We start from the raw sequence: 16173 nt of genomic DNA, 5'->3' as shown, positions 1-16173 counted from the left end.
TCTTAAAAATGCATTCCATGAAACCCAGTCACCCTGATCCTAGCCCTGGGGTACTCCTCTGGGAATTCCCCTGCCACCCTATCTTAAACCTGGGCCACTTTTTAAAAAAATAGAAAATCCCCATGCTTTTCCACATGTGTAGCTGACATCGCTGTTACCTATTTATGGAAGCCTAATCCCCAAATTATTTTATTTTTTAAGGATCATCTTTAATGTCACCATCACCACAGAATCTGTATGTGACCCAATGGATAAGAAATCATCTTGCCCTCCTATGACTTCTAGTTCCAATTTGTCTGGACCTTTTTTAAATTGCTTTTGGCACTTGCACCGTAGCATTGTGGCTATTTGCGTACATGTCTTATCTCCCAGACTCAGCCTTGAGCTCCTTAAGGGCAATGCCTGCATATTATTTAATCTCTGTAGTCCCTAGGGAACAGTTTCTGTTACTCAGTGTACACCCAAAAGAGAGATAGTAAATGAATGCATCTTTTTAGGTTGTTACATTTACTGCTCAACTATTTTAGATACTTAAGAGGTCAGAGGCACAGAATTTTGAGTTAGAATGCACCTTTGAGAATCCTTAAATATTTAATGATATTTAGATAGTGACGACTTGGTTTTTCTAGAGAGGGAAACTGATTTTCCTGTTCCTGGATCTTCCAGTTTGGCCTGCTGGGTTATCTGATTTTGAACCTGTCATTCAGGGAGAACATGGCATGTAGCCTCATTAGACTGTGTGTGTCCTTCGTCAGAAGCTGGCTGGTTCTCCTCAGTGTCCCATTTTCTGTTTTGTGTTGGGTCAGGGCAATCAGAGCTACAGAATTCCCTCTATACAGGGACAAAAAACAGCAAGGTCTCATCTCACTTTTAATTCTTCTGCCTTTTTTTTTTTTTTTTTTTTGGTATCCTTGCTTCCATGTTGTTATAGTATCAGACTTTTATTAAGTGTCTACTCTATGTGTTTTTAGATATAAGTTTGGCATGTAGGAATACAATTGAACATATACTCATAAATCTCAATATAATCTAAGCATAATAGACTGCCTGATGATGTTTTTAATAACTATATTGAGAAGTAAATACATTATAATATACAGCTATGTATGTATACAGTTACTGAGTAGTGTCTTTTTTCTCTAGGGATTTGGATTTCAGTCAAAATCCAAATCCCTAGAGAAATCCAAATTTGAACCAAATTTGTAGTGAGATGTCTTATACCATGAACAGCTAAAAAAAAATGCCTCCTTGTAGGTACAAACAGAAAAACCTGTAACTGCACGCCAGAGCACACTGAGCCACTAGAGTTGCATAGCACAGCTATGTCTTCCAAACACCAAGGAGTCCTTTGCTATAATAACTTCCATTGTTTTCTAGCTACCATGCAACAGGCATCACGCCAGGTAATTTAAGTCCATTATCTCTAATCATCCCTACTTTACAGGTAAATGTGGCTGAGAGATACAGTAACTTGCTAAAATCATTCAGCTAATAAATGTCAAAACTCAGATTTCAACCATTTTTGTCCAGCTTAAGAGCGTGTATTCTTTCCTCTGCATCACAATAACCATACTCTTAACACTTTTTAAACTTTTTGACATAATTATGAACTTTCAAGAACTTTGATATATCGTACAGAGAGGTCTTGTATATGCATCACCCAGTTTCTGTAATAACTATACTGCCTTATCAAAACCAGGAAATTGGCACAATACAGTTACATCAGTTTTTTCATGCCCTCATTTTTTTTGTATATTTTTGCATACAATTCTGTAACATTTAATCCCATGTATAAATTTTTGTAACTACCACCAACAGTCAAGATATACAACTGTTCTGTCAACACAAACCAACTTCCTCATACTCTCCCTTTATAGTCACACACTCCTTCCCCTCAACCCCTAGCAACCACTTCTGTCTTCTCCATCTCTACAATTTTGTCATTTCAAGAATGCTATAAATGGAATCATGTAGCACATGATCTTTTGAGATTGGCTTTATCCACTCAGCATGATGCCCTTAAGGTTCTTCCCAGTGATTGCATATGTCCATAGTTCCTTCATCTTTGTAGCTGAGTAGCATTCCATGGCATGGATACACCACGGTCTTATACTTTTTGAATTTCTGGAATGCCCATGAACTCTACCACATTTTATGAGGAAATGCTTATTTTTTTTAATATTGTGTTTTAAGGAGAAAGATTTAAAGTAAAAGAAAAAAAAACTTAATTTTATTTGTATCCCCCAAAGGACATCTTTTAAAGAACAAAAATTTAATAAGTACCTTTAAATTTTTTCCTTTATTATCAAAGTCATCTAACAGTGTTAAAGAAAATAATTTGATTTAAAACACTGTGTAGCCTTTCCTGTCTTCATCCATATGAATATGTTTTACATTGTTGTAGTCACAGTGTATTTTTATGCTGCTTTTTTCTACTTAAATTCATTTTTCCATGTACCATAATTATTTCAGTAGCTGCATGCTAATTCCATTGAGTTGACTAACTCTAATTTTCTATAACCTGATATTTACCTCTGGCTCCCTTAAGCATCTGCACACATACAGCTTTTTCTTTTGATGTGCAATAGCTGTAGTATAAGTTCCTAGGAGTGCAGTTATTGAGTCAAAGTGTAGGACCATTTTTATGGCTCTTCTGATGTGTGTTCCTAGACCTCCGTTTGAATCTCAACCGTCCCCCATATATACTAAGCAAGTTACTATAGGTTTTTAAAGCTTTGGTTGCCACATCCAGAAATTGGAATACTTCACGTACATGCAGAATGGTTGTGAGGATAAAATGATATGATGCATGCCAAGCCCCTGTTGCAGTACTGGCACAGATAAGGAATTTTGTACATGTCAGCTGCTATTATCTTGTTGCAAGGATTGCAGAATGACTTCACTGATGTGATTTCATCATGACAGCAATCATATGGATGAATCCCTTGCAGCCAGCATTGGATAAGGAATGATGGAGAAACATTGCCAAATATTCAGGTCCTTCTGCTTTGGAAAATGCATCATGCCTAAGATAGACACAACTTCCAGATGCTTGGTTCTAGTCGGGGAATACAGACATGGAAGTTCATGGTAAAAAGATAGAGTGAAGCAAGTGGTGTAACTGCAGCCCGAATCAAATGTTGTAGAATCTCAGAGGAGGGAGTGATCAGTACTGTGTGATCTAATTGGAAAGCAAGGCTTCATGAGAGGTGATGCATGCTGAACTGAGATTTAAGCCACAGGAAGAATTTTGGTAGTAGGGAAAGATCCTAGGCAAAGGGAACACCATGTGCAAAGCACATAGGCCTAACTGTAGATGAAATATTTGAAGAATGGTGAAGACATTCACTTAGTTGGAGCACAGAATGTCATGGGATAGGCGCCTATAGAGACAGACCAGAAGCAATATTAATTGTGTGCCCTTGAATTGTGTACCTAGGAGTTTAGTCTTCATTGTGTAGGCAATGCAGAATGTCACATGTTTGGGGATGCATCTTGGCTGCGTAAGTGATTCTTTAATGCTTGCTCTTTCATGTGTGATCTACAATATATCATATTTTTGTTTATAAAAAGTTGTAAAAGGGCAAAGGTAAAAATGCCCTGAAAGTGTACGGTTGTTTTAAATTTGTTTTTGACGTTTTAATTATACTGGCAGAAATATTGACTTTTGTATTTTTGTCCATTACAGGATTCTGCTCTAATACTTGATGTTCCTCTGGGAGTGATCTCAAGAATTGAAAAAATGGGAGGCGCGACAAGTAGAGGAGAAAATTCCTATGGTCTAGATATTACTTGTAAAGTAAGAGATTCAGTACTTTCTTAATGTGGGGGAAAAAGGCACTTTGATGTTGAATGATAAGTAAAAGTTAATGTGAGTTAAAAAAAAAAAAATCAAAGACCCTTGTTCTTCCCTCATGATCAAGCTTTCCAAACTAGGGAAATGGTCCCATAAAAGCAACCTGCTGCTGTCAACCAGCTGTGAGGACTTGGACTGGTTTTTTTGATAGCTTGATTAAGCAGGAAGAAAACTTTTTAAGTAAAATTTCACACTTAGTTTTTGCCCAAGTCTGCTCCTAGTGTCCCTTCATGTGATGTGTTACCAACTAGATACCTCCACACTGTGAAAGGAAGGAGGCATACAAGAGATTGTGCCTTCTGTTAACAGGATATGATCTCTAACAAGCTTTCTAACTTTTTCATACATAGTTTTCAGAGGTAGTGGCTTAACATTTTGTGTTGGCATGGTGAGTGGCCAAAATTTAATGATAATAAAATTTAATCAGTTAAAATAGTAATCATCTGTTGAGCATTCATGTCAGTGCAAACACATGCTAGGTGATTTGCATTCAATCATCAGGGCAGACCTCTAAGATAAACAGTGGCATCCCCATTTTATAGATGGAGAGCCTAGGGATAAGAAGAGTTAGATAACTTAGCTAAGATTACCCAACAAATAGCAAAGTTGGGATCCAAATACAGTGAAATAATCATTTTGCAGACAACAGAATAAACCATCTGGCAAGAAAACTTATTTCCAAGGTATTATCAGAAGACCACAATCTGTAAAAAAAACGCCCAGTCCTAGAAAGATCTAGATGGGTTTGGAGGTCATCTCTCAGTGGATTTTACACCTAGCTGTGCATCAGGGTAACCTGAAAAATTTCTTTAAAATGTAGATCTTTGGGTTCTACCCCAAATCCTACTGTAATCTCTGAATTTTGTCTTTCAGGGGTCTCTGGTGACTCTTAATTATCAATCTAACACAAGAGTCGGCAATTTTTTTCTATAAAGGGGCAAATAGCACATATTTTAGACTTCGTAGGCCAATAAGCACCTCGATCATGTGTACAGGTCTGTGTTTTGTTTTGTTTTTTAACCTTTTAAAATATAAAAAAACATTCTTAGCTTGAAGACCACACAAAGATTGACCTGGGCTGAAGTTTGGTGACTCCTGGCCAGTCCAAGTCCTTCATTCTATGGATGGGAAAATGAAGCCTCTGCTAAACAGGTTTTTTTGCACAGGGCTGCCCAAGGAGCTGGTAGAAAAGCCACAATGAAAACCCAAGTTCCCTTTCCATAGTCACATTCACTGTGATTACTTAAAACCAACCTCTTATAGTTTTGTTTTTGATATTTAAAGGAGCTTATGAACACAATACAGTATTTTTGTCTCTGCACTATAAAAGATCAAGACTACTATAATCTGTCAAAAACCAAACGATTATGTCATATTTAGACTTGAATTAAAGTTCTCCATTACTCCCCACCATACCTTTTTTTTTTTGTTTTTTGTTTAATCCAAGCTACCTTATACCTTATCCATCATCCAGCTACAATCTACCATTTGAGGCCTAGAAATGTGGGGATTTACATTTAAGGAAAGTTTTTGCATTTTACATAAGAGGATCCATGGGACTAGAGTGTTATATTTACAGGTATTACAGTACTCAAGGGAAAATGGGGTTGCTATTTTGATGATTTTGAAGTGACTTTAATTCTTACAGAGTTTAAACAGATTCCCTTTGTTGCCTTATCATTAGGAAAAGCTTGTACTTAAATATTAATCACTCAAAATTAATAAGAAAAAGCACATTCTTATCCTTTGACTGTTTATTATAAGAACAAAGGGCTAGGAACACCTCACCAGGTATAATTCTCAAATGTTACATACATATTTCTTGGAATTAGTATTGAGCTCAAAGACAGTGACCATGAACAACTAATATTCCAGTTTTCTTGCACTATGTTGTGAATCAGTTTTTGGATTTTTTTCAGTTACATGCTTTTAAAAATAAAAGCACAAAATCCTGGAGCTGGCAAGGCCCAGTAGATGCCATCTGCATATAGAATGACCAATTGTGGGTTGTTGATTAGCATTCTTAGAGTCTGGTTCTTTATACTTCCTTTGCTCCCTTTTGCATTTTAGGTTATATATGGCAAGGGCTTTGCTGGTCCTTCACATCGATGACTTAGGACATTTAGAGTGTTCTTGAGATAATAAATTTAAAAGCACTTTGAAAAATATGAAGATGATGGCATCCAAAAGGGCAGCGACTGGATCTGTCTCACTCCTGAATATCTGTATCCCCAGGGTCCAGCATGGTGCTTGTTTCTGATGGGAAGTGCGATGCGCAATAGAATATTCTTAGTACCAATATTGATTTAAGAGACAGCTTCAAACTCTAGCTTTGAAAATGAGATAGAATGTTAGTTTGATGTATAATACAAATTGACATTTAAGGGAGCTTATTTTGTTTAGATTTGACTTAAAGGAAGGTTTTTCTGCTTATTAAAGAGATATGTAATAGGAGCTACCCTTAAAATACAGTCTTGATCATTAATTTTTAGTTCCTGAAAGTGTAGTCACTCCTAATATGGGATATTTTAATGTGGTTATATAGAACTCTGAAAATAAAATTGTATAGTAAAAGTGTTGTACATTACTTGTATTAGAGCTTAAAATGCCAAGCATTTCCTAATTTTTAAAAATAAGCCTTTAAAATCATGAAGGGTGAGGGAAAGAGCTTCTGTATTTTAATGACATGTTTGACAATTTTGAGATTATATTTGATAGCAGATATATTTTTAAAATTCTATGAATAAAATACAGTTTTATAATTAAAAATACCCCAGAAACCAGTTAAAGTAGATAGCGCAGTAAGATGATGTACAAGGCAAGGTCTGATTTGTATTTTTATCAAATGAATTTTAGCTCTGTCTTCTCTTTAGCACTAGTTGCTTTGTTTTTACATTCATAACTACAATGAGAATATTTTCAGGGGTTTTTAAACTGAGTATTTCAAAATATCATACAAAACAAATTAAGTTACTTAGTAATCTAGATGAATTACCCTTTCAGGTAAGTGAGTCTTCTCCCTTTGTTGAATAGAAGATTTTTGGCTAACAAATGTGACTTTATTTGGAGACTGATCTGTTAAATTTCCTGCCCCCAGGACATGAGAAACCTGAGGTTTGCGCTGAAACAAGAAGGCCACAGCAGAAGAGATATGTTTGAGATCCTCACAAGATACGCCTTTCCCCTGGCCCATAGTCTGGTAAATTCTAGGGTTCTCCTCAACATCGGAAGTTTCTTGGGTGTCTCCTCTTTCATACACTGTTCGTGCTACACTTCCCAGTGTGATGTGTATGTGAGGGTGTTTCTTAAAGATTATTGAACCATTCCCAAAGAGAAGTAGGCCTGCTGATCTGTGTGGGATGGCTCACTCCAGGTGCCTGCAGTGTAGGCCTTGAGATGCGTGGGAGCCCCAGGTGAGCCTGGGAGCTTGACCTGGAGCCATTTGTGCTCTCACACTCCCAGACATGCTCTCAATCTTGGTCAGCCCTCTGTAAAAGCATGAAGTTGTGAAGTGGGCCATGCTGGCCTTAATGCTGTGAAGTCACATCCCTGAGGTTATTGGCTCTCAACTTGGGAGCTAACAAGTGATGCATGCCTGGCTTTTGTGGCACCAGTTATAAATGGGAACAAGTCTCTGAGCCTAAATGCCATTTAAGCAAGCACACTTCTAAAATTTAAATACATTATACAGGTATTGTAGGCAGTTGCTGAATAAGGCAGGTTTATTTTTTTTTAAGTAATGACACTTTAAATGTCATTTGATAGTGTTTAGTGTCTATTTGGCAGGGCTGACATATGTGTGCATTTACTTAAAATCTGTAACTTCAAGATTCAAGATGTGTATACCTAGAACTTTTCTGTTCACCAAACTGAGTAATCCAACTTTGTTTTACTACGTGACTGAAATAAAGCTTTCTATGCATCTTGCTCTTAAAACAATCTTTGCATTCTGCCTTAGTCTTGTCTTCTTTTTTTTCTGTTATGCTTTGTTCACATGTTCTTACCCCTCTCCTCTTCTCCTTGACTCTATAAACAAACTTGGAGGCAAATACCTTCTAAGGGGTAAGCAAGGAAATTACACACACACACAGACACACACACGCACCTTTATTTTAAGTATAGGATAAATATGTTGTCGGCTACACTGAAGGTGATAAATGAGATCATTAAATAGAAGAGCTGCTTTGTATTGTAGCTTTTCTTCCTATGGCTGTCTTTTAATTAATTAGTTAATTAATTTGCAATAAATGCCTCAGATTTTTTCTAGCAAGAAAAAGCTTCCTTCCCAAGTTTCATTAACACTTATTTCAGTCAAAGGAAATTCGTGGTTGATAATAAGGACAATTATACAAAGACTACAGAGGTCTAGAAGGGTATGAAGTGCTCATCATGAGTCATGTATTGATTATAGATTCAAATATAATGCTTAAAGCAAATGCAATGATATCATAGAGTTGAATATCTTTGCAGCCTTTTCTCAGTTTTGATTACATACATGATTTAAAGATATTTCAATATAAAATATTTTTAACTATTAGGATAAAAGAGTTTTATGGGACCAAATCTTTGAACTGACTATGAAAGTGAGAATATAGGTCTAATCCATGAAAATTCAGTTAGGGAAAGTGTTCTCTCAGGGGTTTTACATATTTGGCCCTAAATTGTCAGAAATTTAAAGAATGGTTCACATAAGTGTGAAGAAGCTGAGGCCCCAGTCCATATACAATGTCTTGCTCTATCACCCCTCCCCTCTCTCTGGCATCTTCTGCCCCTCTTAATGATTTACTCCCCTAAAAAGTCAAGTATTGGGCCAGCTTTTCCCTAAACTTCGGTTCCATCTCTCACTTCAGTTCAGTCTTCTGGAAAGAATAGTCTGTGCTTACCTCCAGTTCGTTCATTCTTCCAACCCACTCCCATATCCAGCATTTTTGGAGGTACCTTCTTGTAACTCATGACCTTTTACTGGCAAAATCTAGTGTGTCGCTTCAATTCTAATTCTGTTTCCTTTTTCCCAATTTGACCATCTGCTTGCAAGTCTTGGTTTCTGTGTTCCTCTACTATCTTGAGTATTCCTTCTTAGTCCCCACTGATTCTGTCTTTTCCTTAAATGTAAACATCCTATCAACAGTCCCCTGTCAGCCCTCTTATGTTACTTTCTTTGCCTTGATGGTTTCATTTAGTCTCATAGCTTAAGTTGCCATTGCTGTATGGGTGATTTCTAAATCTAGCCCTGACATTGGCCTTGAGTAAATCTAACAAGCCTAACTCTCAAGCATCTTCCTCTGGAAGTCCATAAGGATCACAAGCTCATTGTCTTCCTAACCTTTTCTAGTTCAGCACACCTACTCTTCACCCTACACGTCCCTCAATTTGGATGATCCTCAGTTGCTCAACTTTGAGAACTTGAAGTCAACTTTCTGATATTTTTCCCTGCCTTTCCTCTCATAGACACATCAGTTCCAAATCCTATAGGTTTTCTACTTATTAGTAACTCTCAAGTATTTTTTTTACCCATTTCTACTTGTGCTTTCTAATTTAGGCCATGCTTTCTAACTAGCCTCCCATCTTTCAGTTTCTTCTCCTTTCAATTTATCCTACTCAATGCTGCCAGTTTTGATTATGTCACTCTGTGTCCCACTCCCCACCAAAAAAATTCTCAGGGACTTCTCATGATTTATACCCTACACACCAACCACACAGGACCACTCTTATGCTCCTCTAGTTATAAATAGAAGTTTCTCGACTTGGAACCTTAGGTTTTCCTGTCACCCTCACCTGCACTCCTCTCATCTCTTTAAAACCCATCCTCCATAATTTTGCTCCATCCTAGGTCCTTTTTCCATGTCATGTGCATTCCCCTGGTGGTAGTTCATCTCACCTCTCACTTGTTAGACATGGCAGGTCCTTCTATCAGAGCGCTTATCTCAGTTTGCCTTATATAATAATTATGTAGCAATTGTCCATCCTTCCTGGTATACTGTGAGTTTATCAGGCTGGGGATCAGGCTTTTTTTTTCTTTTATCTCTAACCTCAGCATAATGACTTCTGCATGGTTGTATAATGATGGTTGTCTTACTGATCGTGGGTTTAGTAGAAAATGAAGGGGAAATCCATTATGGGAAACAAATGGGATGGATTTTTGGATGTTGTTGATCTAGCTCCAGAGCCGGGTTGTGGTTGGAGTACCCCACAGAGGTTTTGATTTCTCAAACCTATGGTACTTTGCCGCCTTTTTTTTGTATCTGTGGTAGGAATCCCTGCTTCTTCCTTTAGGAAGTCAATAAAGTGACAAACAAGAAAAAAAAAGTGAATTGTCCATACAGAGTTTTGGAATAGTAAATTCTCTGAGTTTTAACCACCTAAAGTCATCTTTAAAAAAAAAAAGTAGACACCAAAACAATACAACATATAGATTAAAAACAGACCGGCTACTGACATGGCTTTTGGAATATCAGTCCCTATTTAAGTCAACATGTGCAACTGTTTCATAAATTGATTTCATTTCAAAGTACTGTTTTGCGTGGTTTTGGGGGAGCAGTGATAGCAGGAGTACTACAGGATGAATGATACTTAGTCCCACTCAGGGATGTGACAGAAGTGATGACAAGCATGTATGACCCCAGTACAGGACAGTGTATGTATGGTGCTATAAAAGAAATGCAGGGGCAGTCCACTGGACAGCACATGCAGCCCAGACTGAAAAAGCCTGCATGGAATATGTAGTCATTTAGGTTGGGCCTTGAAGGTTGGTTATCATTTCCAGTGGGTAAGGATGGTGAAGGAAGGAGAATTTCAGGCAGAGGCAAGGCTCGGACCCTTGACATAGCAGAGGGAAGGCTGGAAGCACTGCAAAGTGTTTTTGAGGGTAGCTAGTGATGTTTGGCTGGAGTATGAGGAAGAGGAGATCTGGGGTCATCCAGTGGAGGTGCCTGGTAGGATAAGGAGTTTGTACTTTGGGAAAATAGCAGAGGCCACTAAAGGTTTTCAAATAAGTGCTAAGACTGACTACAACTTTGTGAAGAATACATAGGAGAAAAGAGCTCCTGAAACAAGGAAAGGGAAGTCAGAGGGCCAGGCAAGAGGTCCATAGTGCTGAACTAGGACACTGGTGGTCTCAAGACCACATCTAGACTGAAAAGCAGATGTGTGTATGCGCGCGCATGTGCATGCATGCTTGTGCTTAGGGTTGCTTCTCATTTCATTTCCCATCTGAAAATGAACTATTTGCGTTTATCTAGACCACATTCTTCAGGTTCTTTTCTCATCTCTCTAACCATTGTCACTCACCTTGCTGGCTCCTTTCCCGCCTTCACTCCCTGTAACCTGCAGAGGACCAAAGTCAAAGAATTTAAGATGATCATGGTTGTGCGATGCTGTGGAAGGTTGAAGAGAGGAGAGAATCAGGAAGAGTCATTTGGATTTGATGATTACAAGCTCTACAGAGACTGGACCCCTTAACTGAATTGCTTGAGGTTGGGACTTTATTTCCTTTGTAACTCCAGTGCCTAGTACAGTGCCTGGCATACATTTTGTATTGAACAATACAAAAGGCACTCCTTGATAAATATTACTTTGTTAATCTTATTGAAACTGTTCAATAGTTACAGATTACCTCAGTGACTTTTATTAGCATTTGAAGTCTGAAGTAAACTTGCTCTGTGGGTTCCAAGTCTAGCCGTGGGGTGAATAGTGTGTGAGTGGCCTTTTTTCTTCCAGACCATTCCTTTGGCTCCCTCTTGCCTCCTTCTCCATTAGTATTTTCACCACTCAGTGTGTTCATGTAGGGATTTAAACTTCAAGTTGAATTTGAGCAGTTTAGCCACGCAGAGTCAACCCCAAACCATTAACTTGATTGTTTCTGTATGTCAATCCAGTTTGAGTTGACAGTTGTTTTAGATAACATTTTCTACTGCAACTCAAGAATTTATTTTCTTGCTTTATTTTTGCTTTGCTATTCAAGATGCATTGTAACTTAAAACTGGTTCTGGGTTAATGATACATTTTTATGATAAGAAATGTGGCAATGAGCCCTAGCTGGTGTGGCTTAGTGGATTGAGCACCAGCCTGCGAACTAAAGGGTCACTAGGTCGATTCCCAGTGTAGGGCACATGCCTGGGCTGCAGGCCAGGTCCCCAGCAGGGGGTGCGTGAAATGCAACCACACATTGATATTTCTCCCCCTCTCTTTCTCCCTCCCTTACCCTCTCTAAAAATAAATAAATAAAATATTTTTTTTAAAAAAAGTTAAATTTGAAGAAAAAATAAAGAAATATGGCAATGCTTCTGATATGATGGTAATTCTTTTTTTTTTTTTAATGGCAGGAACAGAGCCTGATGGCACTACAAAAAAAAAAAAATTAAAGAGTTTGATTGTTGGGATGATATGTTTAATGCTAAACTTCCGCCTTTATTGATTTCCTTTATTGTTTGCTTATTTTTTTTTTTTTTTACTCAGTTGGGATAGTCAGAGATAATAGAAATATTAGCTGAGAGGTTTTTTTTTTTTTAATTGTGATCCCAACCTCTTATCGAGTCATGAAGTCAATTTACTAGAGTAAAGTCAGCATTTTTAAATGGAATAGGAGAGAAAATACTAAGAGTATAACACATAATATGGATAAATATGGTTTTTTGGAATGTTTTTATTAGTTATCTGTGTGTGTGTGTGTGTGTGTGTCTGAGTCAGGTATAAAGTATATGGCTTTCTGTTAATCATGTTCTAGAAATTTTGAAAAATAATTTTAGATAACGGTAGAATATGTAGACTAGAATGTACTTTAAGTTAATTTAGTATTAATAAAGTCACTTAAATCAATCTTTACAGCTATAGGCACGCATGGATTTTTGTTTGAATTTTGTCTAAGTGAAGGGCTTGAGTTTATGACAACTCATGAAACATAGACTCACATAAAGGAAGTGCAAGGCTAGAAGAAATGGAGCCTGAGACCTGGCTCCCAGGCCCTTGGCAACCACTGATGAGGGAGGCCCAGTAAGACAACCTATCTGCAAAGCTCTACCAGTGTGTGGTTCCAAGCACATGACATGGAGTCCAGCAGCCTGTGCCTAAATCTGGCTCAGTCATTTGCCTGCTTGGCTACTTTGAAAGTCACATATTTATGTGCTTCAGTGTTCTTATTTGTACTGGGGATAATAACAGTCTCAACCCCATAGGGTTTTTGTGAGGATTAAGGGTTAAGTGCTTATAGCAGTGTCTAGCACTCAGTAAGTGTCCAATAAATATCAGCTCTTCTGTTATTAGTGCACCAGTTTCCAACCTGGTCCAAAAATAAAGGAAGATTACCCCAACACACTTTTTCCAGGAATATTAACACATTGCGTACTGCTCACAGGTTGTCGCATGTTTCGCGCACCATCTGTTAAGGACCGCTCATGAGTTTTCTCGTTTTTCACGCGCCATATGTTATGGACTTGAGCTGTCAACACAGTGTCTTGTCCACATCGAATGAAGCGATCTCATTGGTGGAAACCGTGCAGGTCAATCTACAAAAAACTATATAATTGCACAAACCCATAAAGTATTGCAGTTACATTGTATTTTGGTCATTCGACCCTGGCGTATGTCTTAGAGATTTCTATGCAGTACGCAATGTATTAATAAAGTAATTGTGATGATATGTGAGCCTCACTAAGCCCTTCAAAAGAAAAGATACTGCACAGCTAAAGGTCTGTGTTTTTATTAACAAATCATTGGTTGTACCTTGATAAAGGATTGGTTGAAAATCTTAAATTTCAGAGTATTAAATCCAGAAAGCATCTTAACTAGAAATGTCAAACAAGGGCAGCAGTGATGTGTAAAAACAGAATTCTTCAGAAATTGTTTTTCATTTTTTTTTTCTTTCTACCTTTGACCATACACCGGCCTACTATTTTCAGGGTAACATGGCTTATTGAGTCTGTGTTTCTGCAGTTTCCACATTTCTATGCCATTTTAGATTAAACTTGTTAGCATAGCAGTCTTTTCTACTTCTCGTTATCCTATGAGCTGATTAGCAGTCATATAGTTGCAGAGTTTTTTGGTTTGTGGGGTTTTTTCTTGTTTTTTTTGTTTTTATTTTTTGTAAGTTTAACTTTTTATGAGCAATAGAAGTTGGCACAGGAGAGATGACTCTCCTCTCTGGCTCTGATTTTGAGAGAGAAGCAGCCGGGTTTCCAGGCCTGCTCTGTGAAGATTAGCAGCCTTCCATGACTGATGGCATAGTGCTTTATACTCTATGCAGCGGCTGAAAGCAGTATCTTCAAAACAGCAGCATCTTTAAGAGCAGAGCTCATCTGCATTTTCAGGTGTTAGTTACTGCTGCCTTTGGTTTTCAATACTGTTTGCTGCTTATTTCTTATTTCTTTGCTGCTTATTGCTTAGCTTTGTTGAACCACATCAAACATTGTCATGTGTTTAAGTACTGTACCATTTCTACTTTATGTATTCTCTTGATCTGTCCCACTTGTGCTTGCTTGTAAAAATAATTACTTAAAAATTACTAACATGGGTTATGGAGTGTACATCTTTTTGATCATTTGAATGGGAGGGAGAAGTGATGCTACGAATAGAAAACTAAGCACACAGGGTACTTTTCCCTGTGCCTTCACTTTCTAGTTCAGAAATGGGAGAATTTTTATAAATTGGTTTGAGATTTTAAATCAGACTGAACTGTAGTAGACTCTTACTGTCTAAACCAATTACAGATAAATAGCTCAAGTGGGAGTTGCAATAAGAAGCAACATTGCACATATACACATACACACACCTGCTTCTCAGCCTAAATGTGGCCTAAGGACTGAAGTATGTCTTAGTTCTCTATTTTCTTTTTGGCCAGAACTTTTTTCCTTGAATAAACAGTAAAGTTGGCTAATTAAGGGTCTACTCATGCTTCTAAATCTCTTCCCATCCTGCCTTCTCCAAGACTTGACCCTCTTCTCTTCCCATCTTTCTCTTTCTTTCCCCACTGCTCTCTCCCTCCAGCCTTTGGACATGCTTGGTTCTTCTCCCCACTCCCCCATCTCCTAGAACTGTAGTCCCAGCTGGGCTGCCCCCTACATTGCCATCTGTGTTCAGTAGCACAGCATGCACTGCTTGCCTACACCTCCTCAGCAGCCACTCACTTCAGAACTCATTGTTCCACTTCTCACCCTCCCACTCTTTTGAAAGGTAAAAGCCAATGCATTCCTCTTGCTGTCTGCATTCCTGTTTGCAGTACGTGTTTGGCTTTTGAGTATTTATTCCTCCCTAGCCAGCTCATTAGTGCATTTTTAAAAAAGGTTTCTGTTTTATCCAGCATTTTCAGATGTTTTCAGCAGGTCTTAGTTAGGGCATTTAGACCATCATGCTTCCAGATACCTCTCCTTATGGCTTCCGAGACCCAAATCTCCTGGCCTGCCTACCTCTCAAGCTTCTTTTCTCATTTCCTTGCATTCTTCTGCTAACTGTGGATTTTCTAGAAAAGTCCATTCTTCTCCTCCTCCTTTCTCTACATTACCCCCTCAGCAATCTTTCTCACTCTCCTCCCATCTACCAGCATGCCTTCTGAGCATGACTTTCCAATCCATAACTTTATATTACCCTTTATTTAGCTAGTATATAACTTCATCTGACACCTAAGCACTTGTTAAAAATTAACCGCTCGTCTTTCCCTAAAACCTACTCCTCTGCCCCCAGTTCCTCTGAGGCTATCTCCTCCTCTTCCTCTTCCCCTCTTCCTCCTCCAAAATCAAGATTTTGATTTCCCTTTTCCTTAACATTTACTATATCTGGGGAATTCTTCTTCCCCAGCCTGACTTAGTTCAGGTTTTTCTCTTTCCTCTTCCAAGCTGTTGGGATGGTGCTTTAACTGGTTTTCCTACCTTGGTTCTGTCTCTTCTGCAATCTCCACCAAGTATGCCTTCATTCAGATTAATCTCCCCAGGATATAGCTCTGATGGTCTCATTCCCTTGCCCCCAAAACACCAGTGGTTCCTGCTTCTCTGTCATTGTAGATGCAAACCTCTGTCACCTCCACAGTATGGTCCCACCTCTCAACAGTCTCCACTTTTTCTACTCCCCCCCATACTCTTGTGATTAGAATGAGGTGTTTGTTGATGGCCAATAGTCTCCGAGTCTGGCTCCCAATTGTGCCTTTGTGTCATCATTGTTGTCATGTCCAAAGTCATCTTGTCCTTCCAGGGTATCACAAAAGCCATAAATGTCCCTCCAGGCACATCTCCCAAAAGTAAATTTGGCTTTCTCTGGAGCCCCATAATGCTTTACCTATACTGCTCATGTTATTTACCACTTTCCTCCTTACGTGATCAATAGTTGTTCTCTCC

General features: G+C 38.3%; 1 protein-coding gene across 1 annotated transcript in view; it reads left to right on the top strand.

The window, feature by feature from the left end:
* Positions 1-16173, top strand: part of MTM1 (myotubularin 1) — a 110015-nt gene that overhangs the window by 39748 nt on the left and 54094 nt on the right. The window contains exons 5-6 of the mRNA XM_054581809.1: positions 3689-3799; positions 6954-7055. Of these exons, the coding sequence (XP_054437784.1) occupies positions 3689-3799; positions 6954-7055 (213 nt within the window). The remainder of the gene's footprint in view (positions 1-3688; positions 3800-6953; positions 7056-16173) is intronic.

Source organism: Pteronotus mesoamericanus, unplaced genomic scaffold (genome assembly GCF_021234165.1).
Source record: "Pteronotus mesoamericanus isolate MK-2021 breed Mesoamerican mustached bat unplaced genomic scaffold, CSHL_Meso_final contig_66, whole genome shotgun sequence".
In the NCBI taxonomy this organism is placed as follows: domain Eukaryota; kingdom Metazoa; phylum Chordata; class Mammalia; order Chiroptera; family Mormoopidae; genus Pteronotus; species Pteronotus mesoamericanus.
The sequence above is the reverse complement of the archived record's forward strand: the minus strand, read 5'-3'. Positions and strand labels throughout refer to the sequence as shown.